This window comes from Salvelinus alpinus, chromosome 6 (assembly GCF_045679555.1).
Source record: "Salvelinus alpinus chromosome 6, SLU_Salpinus.1, whole genome shotgun sequence".
NCBI lineage: Eukaryota > Metazoa > Chordata > Actinopteri > Salmoniformes > Salmonidae > Salvelinus > Salvelinus alpinus.
The window spans coordinates 39,742,001-39,759,124 of NC_092091.1; the positions used below are offsets into that span (position 1 = coordinate 39,742,001).

A 17,124-nucleotide genomic window follows, 5' to 3' on the forward strand; every position below is an offset into this window, starting at 1 on the left:
GTGGCAAGTGATCGCTCGTGGACAGGGAGGAGAGCCCCTGACTGGGCTGCAAACCCTCCATGTTATAACCGCATAGTACAGTAAACGCACCCGAAAATGGCCACACGCACACATACACAGTGCACAATACACAAACACATCACATTAATGAATGTAGCCAATTGAGTTTTATATCTCGAGATTTTAGAGTATTCTGAAAATATTTTTAACAAGGGGGGCATTGAGTTTTCAATCTTAGTCAGGTACAGTACCAGTAAAAATGTTGGACACACCTACTCATTCAAGGGTTTTTCTTTATTTTTTTACTATTTTCTACATTGTAGAATAATAGTGAATACATTCAAAACTATGAAATAACACATATGGAATCATGTAGTAACCAAAAAAGTGTTAAACAAATCAACATATATTTGAGATTCTTCAAAGTAGCCACCCTTTGCCTTGATGACAGCTTTGCACACTCTTGCCATTCTCTCAACCAGCTTCACCTGGAAGGCTTTTCCAACAGTCTTGAAGGAGTTCCCACATATGCTGAGCACTTGTTGGCTGCTTTTCCTTCAATCTGCTGTCCAACTCATCCCAAACCATCTCAATTGGGTTGAGGTTGGGTGATTTGTGCAGGCCAGGTGATCTGATGCAGCACTCTATCACTCTCTTTCTTGGTCAAATAGCCCTTACACAGCCTGGAGGTGTGTTGGGGCATTGTCCTGTTGGAAAAACAAATGATAGTCTCACTAAGCATAGACCAGATGGGATGGCATATCGCTGCAAAATGCTGTGGTAGCCATGCTGGTTAAGAGTGCCTTGAATTCTAAATAAATCACTGACAGTGTCCCCAGCGAAGCACCCCCACACCATCACACCACCACCTCCATGCTTCACAGTGGGAACCACACATGCGGAGATCATCCGTTCACCTACTTTGCGTCTCACAAAGACACGGCGGTTGAAACCAAAAATATCACATTTTTGATGAAGAGGCGACTCCGGGAATGCTTGCCTTCTATGCAGAGTTGCAAAGAAAAAGCCATATCTCAGACTGGCCAATAAAAATAAAATATTAAGATGGGCAAAAGAACACAGATACTGGACAGAGGAACTCTGCCTAGAAGGCCAGCATCCCGGAGTCGCCTCTTCACTGCTGACTTTGAAACTGGTATTTTGCGGGTACTATTTAATGAAGCTGCCAGTTGAGGACTTGTGAGAGATGTCTGTTTCTCAAACTAGACACTAATGTACTTGTCCTCTTGCTCAGTTGTGCACCGGGGCCTCCCACTCCTCTTTCTATTCTGGTTAGAGCCAGTTTGCGCTGTTCTGTGAAGGGAGTAGGACACAGCGTTGTATGAGATCTTCAGTTTCTTGACAATTTCTTGCATGGAATGGCCTTCATTTCTCAGAACAAGAATAGACTGACGAGTTTCAGAAGAAAGGTCTTTGTTTCTGGCCATTTTGAGCCTGTGATCGAACCCACATGCTGATGCTCCAGATACTCAACTAGTCTAAAGAAGGCCAGTTTTATTGCTTCTTTAATCAGAACAACAGTTTTTGCTAAATGGTTTTCTAATGATCAATTAGCTAATCCAAATTTATAATTTTAAAAGGCTAACACAACGTGCCATTGGGACACAGGAGTGATGGTTGCTGATAATGAGCCTCTGTATGCCTATGTAGATATTCCATAAAGATTCAGCCGTTTCCAGCTACAATAGTCATTTACAACATTAGCAATGTCTACACTTTATTTCTGATCAATTTTATGTTATTTTAATGGACAAAAAAATAGCTTTTCTTTAAAAAACAAGGACATTTCTAAGTGACACCAAACTTTTGAACGGGTGTGTATATGCAAATAAAAGTGTTAATCTCCCTAAGTCTGAGGGTGGTTTAAAACTTCCAGACCTGGAATTGTATCAACTCGCCACCAAAGGCTTTTACTTGTGACATTTTTGGGACGGCAGGTAGCCTAGTGGTTAGAGTGTTGGCCAGTAACCGAAAGGTTGCTAGATCGAATCCCCGAGCTGACAAGGTAAAAATCTGTCGTTCTGCCCCTGAACAAGGCAGTTAACCCAATGTTCCTAGGCCGTCATTGTAAATAAGAATTTGTTCTTAACTGAGTTAAATAAAGGTTAAATCATTTATTTTTTTTAAATATTGTTTAATGCACTAAAGTGGAAAAATGGGTGCATATTGAAGATGCGCATGCACTTCCCCAGAATCTTTTAATGTGTCTATTTTCATAGCATTAAGCTAAGAACATTAACAACTTCATAGTTAAGAACAGTATAACAAAATGGAAGACAATTAAACGCATTCTACAAGTACCAATAATTCACCATATTCCCCTATGGAACAATCCTTGGAAAGCTTTTCAGAATTCACCGATATATTAGCCCACATGTAAAACTAAAGGCATAGAAACTGTAAATGGCTTGGTAATAGGAAATGCCATTATTTCCATTACAAAATAAAAAAGCCATTTTGGACTGACTAATGTAGACATTTTCAAATACATGCAAATTAAAAGTTTTTATATCACAAAATGTTGATTTTAAGTCTTAGACATCAGAGCAATGTTGAGGGAATCCTATTTGAGTCAGAAAAGGGTATAACTATAATAAGTAAGATATACAAAACCTTGCAGAGAGAGCCTATCCAACTGACAATCTATTAGAAAAAATATATAAACTATTGGAACCAAGACTTAAAAATAACTGATATTGGCACATGATGGAGGGTGTGCTGGAACATAACTAAGGAAATTACAGTTAACAAAAATTTACGCTTAATCCAGTATAAACAAATGTATATTTATTATACAAGAGACAAAATTCACAAATTTTACAGTACAACTGCGGAGTCGTATTAAGTGTGATTCAATAATTCATGCCTTCTGGGAGTGCTATAAATTCAAAAAGTAATGGGTGGACTTAGAAAGTTGGCTGTCAGAAGTTTTACAATGTAAATGAATCTTTAGCCTGTCTATCTGCATACTTCAAGACATGGCATATGAGGGTGCGTTGAGATACCAAACGGGTTGGACCATACTTTTCTTGTCAATCATTTTGAAAAATGTTTACTTAACTGGAAATCAAATTATCCTCCAATGTTAAGAACGTGGAAGAATCAAATGCATTATTATTTCAATATTGAAAAGGTGTGGGTGACAGAGGAAAAGCAGAATAGCTCAATTTGAGGCCATATGGCATAGTCTTACAATCACTGGAGATGGATGCAGTAGGAACATGTGGGTTTGGGCAGCTTTGGTATCGTTGATGTTTGGGTCTGTCTTTTTTTCTTTTGTCTATATGATTATATTGTTTGAAAAAGTTTTTTTTTTTAAAGGAAGTCCTCTTGTTGGTCTGCGAAACACTTCCTGGTGATGTCATCAACGTGTTCCTTTTTATTTTGGTCCGCATGCTACAGAGTAACAAACGCCGTCCTAGCACCGTCCAAGCCGCGATGCTCGAGTGATCATTTCCGGAGTCAGGACTGTAACTGCTTATTTTGAGTTAGCCTACTGAACTTGAGCAGAGTTTCTCTCAGCGTATACGTATGTGCTTCCTGTCCGTCTGTGTAGAGCAGAGCAACAGAGCCGATGCATGTTAAAGCAGGCTTTGATACTTTGCCAGGTTTGGAGGTGAGGGAATAACTGAACAGACTGAGAAAGTTCTCTTTTACTCTCTCTCAATCTCTCTCTCTGTTTCTCTCTCACTGTCTTTCGAGATACATATGTACAGTTGAAGTCGGAAGTTTACATACACCTTAGCCAAATACATTTAAACTCAGTTCTTCACAATTCCTGACATTTAATCCTAGTAAAAATTCCCTGTCTTAGGTCAGTTAGGATCACCACTTTATTTTAAGAATGTGAAATGTCAGAATAATAGTAGAGAATTATTTATTTCTGCTTTTATTTCTTTCATCACGTTCCCAGTGGGTCAGAAGTTTACATACACTCAATTAGTATTTGGTAGCATTGCCTTTAAATTGTTTAACTTGGGTCAAACGTTTTGGGTAGCCTTCCACAAGCTTCCCACAATAAGTTGGGTGAAATTTGGCCAATTCCTCCTGCCAGATCTGGTGTAACTGAGTCAGGTTTGTAGGCCTCCTTGCTCGCACACACTTTTTCATTTCTGCCCACAAATTTTCTATAGGATTGAGGTCAGGGCTTTGTGATGGCCACTTCAATACCTTGACTTTGTTGTCCTTAAGCCATTTTGCCACAACTTTGGAAGAATGCTTGGGGTCATTGTCCATTTGGAAGACCCATTTGCAACTAAGCTTTAACTTCCTGACTGATGTCTTGAGATGTTGCTTCAATATATCCACACAATTTTCCTCCCTCATGATGTCATCTATTTTGTGAAGTGCACCAGTCCCTCCTGCAGCGAAGCACCACCACAACATGATGCTGCCACCCCCGTGCTTCACGGTTGGGATGGTGTTCTTCGGCTTGCAAGCCTCCCCCTTTTTCCTCCAAACATAACGATGGTCATTATGGCCAAACAGTTCTATTTTTGTTTCATCAGACCAGAGGACACTTCTCCAAAAAGTATGATCTTTGTCCTCATATGCACTTGCAAACCATAGGCTGGCTTTTCTATGGCGGTTTTGGATCAGTGGCTTCTTCCTTGCTGTGCGGCCTTTCAGGTTACGTCAATATAGGACTCATTTTACTGTGGATATAAATACTTTTGTACCTGTTTCCTCCAGCATCTTCACAGGGTCCTTTGCTGTTGTTCTGGGATTGATTTGCACTTTTCACACCACAGTACGTTCATCTCTAGGAGACAGAACGCGCCTCCTTCCTGAGCGGTATGATGGCTGCGTGGTCTCATGGTGTTTATACTTGCATACTATTGTTTGTACAGATGAACGTGGTACCTTCAGGCATTTGGAAATTGCTCCCAAGGATGAACCAGACTTGTGGAGGTGATTTGATGATTTCTTTTGATTTTCCCATGATGCCAAGCAGAGGCACTGAGTTTGAAGGTGGGCCTTGAAATACATCCACAGGTACACCTCCAATTGACTCAAATTATGTCAATTAGCCTATCAGAAGCTTCTAAAGCCATGACATAATTTCCTGTAATTTTGCAAGCTGTTTAAAAGCACAGTCAATTTAGAGTATGTAAACTTCTGACCCACTGGAATTGTGATACAGTGAAATAAACTGTTTGTAAACAATTGTTGGAAAAATTGCTTGTGTCATGCATAAAGTAGATGTCCTAATCGACTTGCCAAAACTATAGTTTGTCAACAAGAAAATTGTGGAGTGGTTGAAAAACAAGTTTTAATGACTCCAACCTAAGTGTGTGTAAACTTCCGACTTCAACTGTATAAATGTAATATGCCACATAGCAGACGCTTTGTAAAGCGCCAAACAGTGCGGTGAGTACATTTTTATTAAGTGTGTACATGGTCTAGGAAGTCAGTCCACAACCTGTGCATTGCTAGCCAAACACTCTTGCCAACTGAGCCACACCGTTACCAGAAGCAGCACGAGCACTTTGAGACGGAATGGTTTCGAGAGGTTAATTGACATTAACCTTTCATGGTGATCAAACTTGCAGTTTCACCCTCCCCCTCTTTCTCCCACTTCTTTCCCATGACAACCCATCTTTACCGATCGGCACTGAGATAATTCTGCTCTGTGGCGTGTGTGTGTGTGCTTGTGTTGTGCATGTGTGTGTATTTATCCCCTCGGGGCTCAGTGTGTTCCAGTACAGTAGAGGCTGGGTGGGCGGTGGGTTTCATTTTAGAGTTTAGTTTGTGTAGCCCACGGGTCATTACCACAGATCAAACCTTCCTAACAACTTCTGGGTCCTCCAGGGGCGCCCAGGCGTCACACACTGCTCTTCCCATGCCCAGGCCTTCCTCTTTGGGCACGGCCTGGCCTCACGCTGACCCCGCTGGAGGACTTTATACCAACACGTCAAGTTTCCTTTCACCTTATTACATTATAGAATGAAGTCCTTGTTGTTTTGTATAATGTAACTGGTGAATGTTCTTTCTTATTTGAGTAACTATGTGCAGTTGTAAGCGTTCCCTCTAATTCAGTGTTGGTGTAGATTGTTCAAGCTCCAACTTTATTGTCAAAGAGGGAAATGGGTTTTGCAGCATAATAATACATGCCTTTTAGCACACACTTAACTGAAAGTGACTTACAGTCATGCATGCATGCATACATCCATTTTACATATTGGTGGCCCTGAGATTCAAACCCCACAATCCTGACATTGCAAGCACCATGCTCTACCAACTGAGCCATACAGGGACCACAGCATGATCATACATAGGAGACATAAAACATACATTTGAATAGGGTTTCCTTAGTAATCTCTTGTATGTGTGTGTTTTCTCCCCCAGGGGTAAGGTCCCTCTGAAAGATCTGGAGGCATTGTTTCCAGGTGTGAGTGGAGAGTTCACCAGCGAGAACTTCTCAGCTACTTGGTACCTTATCGAGAACCACTCGGTCACCAGGTAGGTCGGACCAACCAATTATTTTTTTTACGGCCTCTGGGTCTAAGAGACACAGCCAATCAGACAGCACTCCTTCCCAACTACAGCGCCTTCAGAAAGTATTCACACGTCTTGACTTTTTCCACATTTTTGTTGTGTTAAAAGTGGATTGAATTGTCTTTTATTTTTTATTTTTTGATCTACCCTAAATACTCAAATGTCAAAGTGCAAGAATATATTTTTAATTATAAGATTAATGACAAAACACTATCTTGATTAGATACAGTAAGTTTTCAACACCCTGAATCAATAATCACCTTTGGGTAAGTCTCTAAGAGCTTTGCACACCTGGATTGTAATATATTTGCCCATTATTATTATTTTTTAAACTTTTCGAGCTCTGTCAAGTTGGTTGTTGATCATTGCTAGACAGCCATTTTCAAGTCTTGCCATAGATTTGCAAGCTGATTTAAGTCAAAACTGCAACTAGAACACGTCGTCGTCTTGGTTAGCAACTCCAGTGAAAGATTTGGCTGTGAGTTTTAGGTTATTGTCCTGCTGAAAGGTGAATTTGTCTCCCAGTGTCTGACGGGAAGCAGACTGAAACAAGTCCAGGTTCTAGGATTTTGCCTGTGCTTAATTCTGTTCTGTTTCTTTTTGTCCTAAAAAAAACCTCTCTAATCCTTTGCCGATGACGAGCATATCCATAACATGAAGAGTGGGAGTCAGTGAAGTGTTGTGTTGGATTTGCCCCAAACATAATGCTTTGTATTCAGGACAGGAAGTTCATTTCTTTGCCACATTTTTTGCAGTATTACTTTAGTGCCTAATTGCAAAGTTATTGAATGTTTTGGAATATTTGTTCTGTACAGACTTCCATATTTGGACTCTGTCATTTAGGTTAGTATTGTAGAGTAGCTACAATGTTTTTGATTCAACCTCAGTGTTCTCCTATCCCAGCCATTACACTCTAACGGTTTTAAAATCACCATTGCTCGGTTTTATTCCTCTCTGGCAACTGAGTTAGGAAGGACGACTGGGTGTATTGATACACCAACCAAAACGTAATTAATAACTTCACCATGCTCAAAGGGATATTCAGTGTCTGCCTTTTTAAAAATTGTACCCATCAACCAATAGGTGCCCTTCTTTGCGAGGCATTGGAAAACCTCCCTTATCTTTGTGGTTGAATTTGTGCTTGAAATTCAATACTCGACTGAGGGTCCTTACAGATAATTGTATGTGTGGGGTACAGCGATGGTGTAATCATTCAAAAATGTTATTAACCACTAATATTGCACATTAGGTCCATGCAACTTATTATGTGACTTGTTAAACAAATCTTTACTCCTGAATATATTTGGGCTTGCCATAACAAAGGAGTTGAATACTTATTGACTCAGGACATTTCAGCTTTAAATGTTTTATTATTTGTAAACATTTCTAAAATCAAAATTCCACTTTGACATTGTGGGGTATTCTGTGTACACCAGGGACACAAAATGTACATTTTAAATTCAGCCTGTAACACAAAAAAAAAAAAATTTTAAGTCCAGGGGTGTGAATACTTTCTGAAGGCACTGTAACTTCTTTATGAACGTCAGCCCAAACAACCAAACTACTAGTCACAAACATACACATGAATCCTAGATGTTTTCTTTGTCAGCAGCATAGTTCAACTTTTGAAACTATTGCTGTGACTTGAGACGAGAACCTTTTTAATGTTGTCTTTTACATGGTTCTCAGCCCTTCCAATCTATCCCCTAACCCAGAGACAGATTTAGTCTGGAAACAAATACAATCTACCTCCATTCCTTCTTGATCTTTGACCCAACAAGAAAACGTTGGACATGTGAAGGAAGTGTCCTTTCTCTTGTTGAACTCTAACCCCTGGTCTTTGTCATATTAGGACAGTGTTTGTCAGCCTGTCTGTCAGGTTATTATTAGTCTCTCCTGGTTTCCTTTCCGTCATGGTTCCCCTCCAACTAACCCCAGTCTAACGGTTGGATCCTGCCGAGTCCTGACTAGCTACTGCAGAACTTCAGGGTCCGTTGGGTTGTTTTTGGTTGACAGGGCATGTGTTTCTTCCTCCAGAGGAAACCTCCATTCACTCCCAGGAGACACACACACACACACACACACACACACACACACACACACACCCTCCTGCGGACACGCAAGCTCACACTCACTCAGGCACGGCGCACATGCACTCTGTTCCACACACACAAAAGAATACGCACACACAACTCCTCTGACTGATGGTACCCCCCCCCCCCCCCCTCTTTCTCTCTCCCCCCTCTCAGTTTCGACCAGTTGCGTATGGCAGCCAGTAACCTGAAGAAGCAGGCCACAAAGAAGAATGAGGGCAGTCTGGCCTATGTGAAGGGAGGCCTCAGCACCTTCTTCGAGGCTCAGGATGCTCTCGCAGGTAAGATACAGTACACCAATACTACACAGAGAGCGTATGGTACACCACTACTATGCAGAGAGTGTGTGGTACACAGTACGCCACTACTATGCAGAGAGTGTGTGGTACACAGTACGCCACTACTACGCAGAGAGTGTGTGGTACACAGTACGCCACTACTACGCAGAGAGTGTGTGGTACACAGTACGCCACTACTACGCAGAGAGTGTGTGGTACACAGTACGCCACTACTACGCAGAGAGTGTGTGGTACACAGTACGCCACTACTACGCAGAGAGCGTGTGGTACACAGTACGCCACTACTACGCAGAGAGCGTGTGGTACACAGTACGCCACTACTACGCAGAGAGCGTGTGGTACACAGTACGCCACTACTACGCAGAGAGCGTGTGGTACACAGTACGCCACTACTACGCAGAGAGCGTGTGGTACACAGTACGCCACTACTACGCAGAGAGCGTGTGGTACACAGTACGCCACTACTACGCAGAGAGCGTGTGGTACACAGTACGCCACTACTACGCAGAGAGCGTGTGGTACACAGTACGCCACTACTACGCAGAGAGCGTGTGGTACACAGTACGCCACTACTACGCAGAGAGTGTGTGGTACACAGTACGCCACTACTACGCAGAGAGTGTGTGGTACACAGTACGCCACTACTACACAGAGAGTGTGTGGTACACAGTACGCCACTACTACACAGAGAGTGTGTGGTACACAGTACGCCACTACTACACAGAGAGTGTGTGGTACACATCGTACGTGTGTTATTACACCGAGAGAGATGTTAACACTGTTAAGATATTGAATGTAAAATTGTTACAGGGTTGACGGAACTTGGCTCTCATGATGCAGGTAAGAGTTTGTCAGGCTCGTGGTGTATTGCGGTGTGTGTAAGACTAAGCCAGGTATGGTTCGGGATAAGGTTAGTAGTCTTTTGCAGTGGGCATGTAATCTAATGACTGAGTTAACACCCAACCATTTCTCAGAACTCTGGTGTGAGCGTGTGTGTGAGCGTGTGTATCATCACACGGCCGTGCGGTGTGGTCTAGCAGTGGTTGATTACAGTGGAGTGGTGCTCTGTGCTTCAGTGTACTGCAGTACGGCTAGCCAACCACATCACGCCTAATTCACTTTCATTAAAACCACGTCAGCTCTCAACTGTCAATCACACTACTTTCACGGTAGCAGGCACAGGCAGGGCCATGAGGCAATCTGTACTGCTGCTCTGCTGCGTCCTTATAGACAGCAGGTAGCCTAGTGGTTAGAGCGTTGGGCCAGTAAACCGTAAGGTTGCTAGATCAATTTCCCGAGCTGACAAGGTAAAAATCTGTCCTTCTGCCCCTGGACAAGGCAGTGAACCCACTGTTCATAGGCCATCATTGTAAATAAGAATTTGCTCTTAACTGACTTGCCTGGTTAAGTAAATGTTAAAATAATACATGTGAAAAAAGAACCTTAGAGTGTAGTGTGCTGATTTGCATTACACAAATTATAATTGTAATTGTACACACTTACATTTGCCTCTCACTATACACACAAACACACGTACGGAACATGCACATACTGGACAGACACGTTTACTAATGCACACGTATACTGACCCCCCACCCCACACACACATAGCCTTTATGATCCACTCTGTGAAACCTCTGAGGTAACATTGTGACTGCTGTCGCTCTGCCAGTTAGTTCAGTGAAATCAATTGTTCAACTGTATCATTCATATTTTTGTCTGTTTACTCTTATTTCCCCTCATAACCACTCAGTTACTTCCCCTTACTATTTATATGCCTCTGTCATGATTATTATTGCTTTCCTAATGTAATGTTTGTGCCCCGGTAGGAGCGCGGGGGGGTCCGAGGCAATGTTTTCATTGTTGGCAACTGAATCTAAATAAATGGAGCAGGGCCACACAATGCAGGCAAGAGTAATCGGGATGATAACGGTCCTAACGTGACCGAGGGGAACAATACAGACCCTTTCTCACGTTCACTATACTAATCATGCCCAATATGAACCCAATGGGAAGCACAAGTCCTCAGTGACCCAGGAAGTAGTGCTCGTTGATGGACTCCAATGACCTGTGAGTCAGGAAGCAATGGACCATAAGATGAAAGTCAATTGACCTTTGACATTAGGATGTACTTCACTGTACAGGTTTGAGAGGTATATTCTGACTCATTACAGTATTTAGTCCTCTGATTATGGCTGTTTTTAGAAGGATGCTTCTCAGAGGCCCTGTTTTGCTTGGTTATAAAGAATATCTGAGTGCTAGCCCAGCATATGGTAAGGGTAAGCTATAGTAATGTGCCAGAGCCAGACGGCTCTAGGCGGCTCCAGCAGTCGCTCATTGCCAGGCCCAGTTAGCACAGATGTCTGTGTAACTGTGAATCCTTTCTTTGTCTCTCTCTCTCTCTCTCTCTCTCTCTCTCTGTCTCTGTTTGGCAGGTCGTCTCAGTTGTAGTCATTCCAAATTAGCTACTCCTTAGGTGTTGCTGTACAAATTGAAAGGAAATAAAAAATTACGCGTGTGTGTTTGCATGCGGGCGAGTGTGTGCACGTGTGTGTGTGTGTGTGCTCTGTGGTCAGAATGTATTGCATTAAAAGTGGCACGGTACTAATTGCTGTTTAGCCTGTGGTGCTTCCAGCTCACTCAATCACCGTTTTAATGCCTTTACTTTTTGTCTCCTCAGTTTATTTTCTCTTCTGCCTGCATGTGAGAATTTTATTTATGGCTATCGTAAAAGCCTGATGTTTTATTGATAAGAGCGAGTAGGGGACTGGGGATCGCAGTGTGGAAATGAGGAAGGAATGTCTCTGCGTGGGCCAAATCTGGAAAATTTAAATGAGTTCTGTTCAACAACAAAATGGTTCAAACAAGTGTTGTGTTTTGAGAATCCATGGGTTTCTTCTCTTTCTCCTGTTCTCTTTCTTGGCTTTCTCTCTCTTGTCCCGCCCTCTCCGATCCTCAATCTCACCTCATTCGTCTCCTCCAACAGAAACCGAGACGTGTATGACCACGGATGTCTCAGTAATAATGGCCTTTGTGTTTCCCTGCTGGGCTTCAACACAGTTTAGCACCAGCCGCTAAATGGCTAACCTCACCCTCATCCCAAAGCACATTTATATTACAACCTCATAACACCCTTATTACACTGTTCCCCTTCACTGTTTGACTGACGCTTGTACCTGCAGGGTACATGTCTGCATTGAGGGGTTACATGAGGTCGCAGAGGTCAAATGACCTTGAAGTCTGGGGTCACCCATCCAGTGGGCCAGGAGCTGGGTAAAAAAGAAAGTGAAGGAACAGTTCTCTTAACCTTTTGTGACCCAGACAGCTTGGTGAAAGGCATGGGGGTTCATAGTCATGCTAGGGGGCTGTTTGGTTAGGCTGATCCCCTGACAAATTGAACCATGTTCCACATGGGTCTTCTGACTACCTGGCTAACAGAATGATAGAGAGGCAGGGTTTTTTGGGGGGTGGGGGGCTCTGAAAAATGTACACATTTTAAGTTTTTTATTGTTGTGTGAAAAGGAAGTGGCCCTGCAATACAGGAAACAGACTACCGCTACCGTGTTCCAAAATCCAAGATTTCCCAGGGCCGTATTCCCAACGCTCCGAACCTCCGACTCGTCTACAGCAGTCGGGAGTCAAAACATCTCCAGCTTTAGAATCAGTGGGTTCCAGGAAGCTGAGTGGGGCTGCCTGCGTCTCTTCCTCCGCTGCTCTGTGTGTGTGTGTGTGTGTTTGTTTTATCCGGCGCCTGACGGGGTGTTTAGGTTAGCCGTGACGTCATAGCCACGGCAGCGAGAGTGCGTGACAGACGGAGAGGACTCACAGCTGGCAAGGGGGCACAGGGTTCTCTGCGGAGACGAGAACCAGAACCCTCAGGCTGTGTGTGTGCAATGCATGTGCGTACTCACTCATCAGTCCTGTCCCCCTATAGATATGTCTACAGAATCAGGCCAGAATCCTTTATAACTGTGTTGTTTAGACCGTACAAAGACTTATTGTAGACTTCTCTCTTCTCTACTCTATCCTTTTCAGAGCAGAGGCAGATGGCATTCTTCTTCCATAAAACCTCTGGTCTCCCTGTTTCTGCTTATAGGCTAAGTCTATGGTTCCTGCCCTGGTTCTCTGAATGTCCTCTACCAGACCATGGGACTGGTGTTCTAGCCATTATACTTGCTGTGGTGGTCCAGTGATGCTTGTGCCGATTAGGCAGCCATGATATGATGGCATGTTTGATATAGTGCATTCGGAAAGTATTCAGACCCCTTGACATTGTTTATGTTACAGCCTTATTCTAAAATGTATTAAATTGTATTTTTTTCCCTCATCAATCTACACACAATACCCCATAATGACAAAGCAGAAACAGTTTTTTCGAAATTTGTGCAAATATATATATATATTATTTTATGTTCAGACCCTTTACTCAGTACTTTGTTGAATCACCTTTGGGAGCGATTACAGCCTCGAGTCTTCTTGGGTATGACGCTACATGCTTGGCACACCTGTATTTGAGAAGTTTCTCCCATTCTTCTCTGCAGATCCTCTCAAGCTCTGTCAGGTTGGATGGGGAGCGTTGCTGCACAGCCATTTTCAGGTCTCTCCAGAGATGTTCGATTGGGTTCAAGTCAGGGCTCTGGCTGGGCCACTCATGCACATTCAGAGACTTGTCCCGAAGCCACTCCTGCTTTGTCTTGGCTGTGTGCTTAGAGTCCTGTTGGAAGGTGAACCTTCGCCCCATTCTGAAGAGCAGGTTTTCATCAAGGATCTCTGTACGGCCGCTGAAAAACATGCCCACAGCATGATTCTGCCACCACCACGCTTCACGGGAGGGATTGTGCCAGGTTTCCTCCAGACATGACGTTTGGCATTCAGACCAAAGAGTTCAATCTTGGTTTCATCAAACCAGAGAATCTCTTGTTTCTCATGGTCAGAGTCCTTTAAGTGCCTTTTGGCAAACTCCAAGCGGGCTGTCATTTGCCATTTACTGAGGAGTGGCTTCCGTCTGGCCACTCTACCATAAAGGCCTGATTGGTGGAGTGCTGCAGAGATGGTTGTTTTTCTGGAAGGTTCTCCCATCTCCTCAGAGGAACTCTAGAGCTCTGTCAGAGTGAACATCGGGTTCTTGGTCAACTCCCTGATCAATGCCCTCCTCCCCCCCATTGCTCAGTTTGGCCGGGAGGCTAGCTCTAGGAAGAGTCTTTCATGCCTGCCCCCGCTCCCCGGCGCTCGAGGGGCCCATCATTACGCACACCTGTTGCCATCGTTACACGCATCAGCGCTTCATTGGACTCACCTGGACTATTACTTTATTGATTGCCTCCCCTATATCTGTCACTTCCTCCGTTTCTTCTCCGTGTCTACATTAATGTCGTTTTGTTCCCCTTGTCCAGACGCTAAATACGCTGTATTTAATACATTTTAGAATAAGGCTGTAATATTACAAAATGTGGAAAAGGTCAAGGGGTCTGAATACTTTCCAAAGGCACTATAAGTGAGGTTCAGGAATACCTCAGCCTCTCTCTGCTCCCGTCTGTCAGAAGGAACATACCCACATTTATTTACAGAACTGTCTCTCCTCCTCTTTTTCCTTCCCTCTTTCCTTCCCCCCTCCTTCTCTTTCCCTTGTCAATTTCTCTCATCTCGTCCGCTCACCCTCCCCCTTTCGACCCTCTCTCCCCCTCTTCCGTCCTCTATCCCTGTTCTATCAATAAACCCACACTGCCCCTCTCAGCACCCAGCTGCCTAACTACAGCCACAATGTATTTGTTCATGTGAGCAGCCCTGACGCGCGCTCTCTCTTCTCTCTCTGTCCCCCTCACTTACTTCTCTCTCTGCCTACCCTACTCTCTCCCTCTCTGAAATGAATATCTTTCTGGTCCACATGTTCAGATCTATTCTGACCTCCATCTCCATTTCCTCTCGTCCTCTCACCTTTTACATCCTCTGCCTTGCATCTACTTCTCCTTGCCTTACCTCACCAGCACTATGTCCTACTCAGTGTTGATATTGGAATGTGCACCCTGCAGATCTTTCTTTCTTCATTAGCCTTGTATAGTAAAGCTGACACTAGCAGCATCCCTCTCAGCAGTAGAAATAGTGCTCTCCAGTCTTTCAGCTATCCTCACCCAAGTATTATTCCTCCAAATGATAAAACATTAGAATTTGCAAATTTCCTCCGGACTCTGTCTTTGGGTGCAGAGTGTGTACTGTCTATGCTCCATTTGGAACCGTCTTTCTCCTAGAATAGATTAGTTTCCAGTTGGGGTCTCCAAAACAACTTTGATAGTAGGGAAAATACTCATTTGGAGTGGATTTTGGGTGGTACTGCTGATTCGGTCAAGCCAGGTCAGGTGTATTGATGCAGTACAGTTATTGTGGTGACCGGGTCAGGTCAGTGGTTGGCGTGGGAAAGCTTGAGAGGGAGGTGTGGTCAGAGTCTGACAATAGTGTCTGTAGATGGAGGGTCACGCAGGTTACCTCTCATCTACCACTGGGGCAGAGAGGCTGTTTATTGTTTTACCTTTGGTTCCTTAAATTGAAAATGTTCCAGAATCTCAGAATTAAGCATGTTAGAGTGCCTCTGCTGCTCAATCTGTCTGATTTGTTATTATAGAACACACAGAGATCTTAAAATAACTCTTTCTCTGTATTTCTGTCTTGTTGAGTATTTCTCTATCCCCGATTATGTGCCTCTTTAATTCAGCTATTTTTCACTGTGTATATTTTTTTACATTTTTATTTTTAAATTTAACCTTTGTTTCGAGTAGGAGTCATGCTGATACAAAGGTCTCTTTTTCTCAGATGAGCCCTGCATACACATCAGTACCAGGCCTGTCAAAGTTAACGTGTTAATAACGCGTCAATGCGTGACATTTTTTTATGCGTAAAACATTTTTAAGCCCTTATTCGCACCCCTGTTTCGTCACCACACAGACCATTTGAAGCGTAACAAACAACACGCTCTTTGCAGTGTGCACTCGGTCTTGGTAGCGCTGTCTGTCTCTATTGTGGTGCTTAATAAACATCCACTATGCACTCAGCTTTGACCAACAGTTTTGAAGGAAAACTTACAGAAAGTTCAACCATAAACACATTCCTAGGCGTTTCTATAGATAACAGAAAAAAACGGAATTGGCACAGCATTAGCTAGTTAGTTATGCTAATGTTAGCTAGCTAGCTAACCAAAATAATGTTTACAATGCCATGGCTGAATTCGTCTTCATTCAACTAACTTAATCAACAAACTACATCATACCTAAAAACACTTTATTCTAAACGTAAAAATGTTAGCATGACTCGCATGGAATGTAAATCACAATTATCAGCCAAAAAGCCGATTCCAACGGACTTTATTCAATTAGCTAACTAACCCTGCTTTTAAGAGGCCGAAAAGCTGTTGCATACTGTTTTGTTTCAGCAATGGTATGAGAAAAGACCACCAAATTCAGTTTCATCAACTGCCCAAGTACAAGGTTAGGCGGACATCATTGTTTCACGCTTGATGATGATGTGAAGTTGTGGGCTACGGTTACTCTATACATGTATGTGTGTTCAAACACTTAATCCGCGGTAAATCGCTTTGTATAAAGCTTGCTAGTTCGCTTGTAGTAATGACTAGTGAGCTGTATCTGTCCAAATAACAGCTATAATATTCTTCTGCATTTGGATATTTATGCAAACTTGGAGATTCCACCAACTAGGTGTAGATATCACCATAGGCTACTTTGTTTTGGTCCATTTGGTAGGGTTGTGTCCCTAGTTAGTCCCCGGAAAGTTGAAAGGACATATAGACCAAACAACTCTAGACCGTTCAAGAGTAGGCAAAGACTGGAAGTAGTTACGCGACATATCTCAGACAAGCGAATTAGATTGAGATTTAATTTCTCTCGCTAACATCAGCTAACCGGCGAAAAAGCTATGGGGAAACAAACAGTGACGTAAGTATAAGTGTTAGCAGATCGGGTAATAAATTCGTGGCAGAGTAAGTATCATACAAGTAATTTGTTGTTGTGACAGCCAAAGTATTTTAATAACGACACTTGATGCTGCTGAAAAAGTTTATTGAAACTACAAAAAAAGTGTCAGTAGTTTGTTTAGGATGACGCCAAAGTTAGGCTAATTACATGGGAGTAACGGGAGTACCCTACTCTGGGGTGTGGTCACGTTAAGCCACGCCTTGCCGTATGTATCTATTCTAGTATTAACAGTTT

General features: G+C 43.0%; 1 protein-coding gene across 3 annotated transcripts in view; it reads left to right on the top strand.

The window, feature by feature from the left end:
- Positions 1–17,124, top strand: part of LOC139578671 (exocyst complex component 2-like) — a 95,265-nt gene that overhangs the window by 40,560 nt on the left and 37,581 nt on the right. For all 3 annotated transcript variants that reach the window (XM_071406595.1, XM_071406594.1, XM_071406597.1), the window contains exons 5-6: positions 6,370–6,483; positions 8,769–8,893. In XM_071406595.1, coding sequence (XP_071262696.1) covers positions 6,370–6,483; positions 8,769–8,893 — 239 coding nt within the window. The remainder of the gene's footprint in view (positions 1–6,369; positions 6,484–8,768; positions 8,894–17,124) is intronic.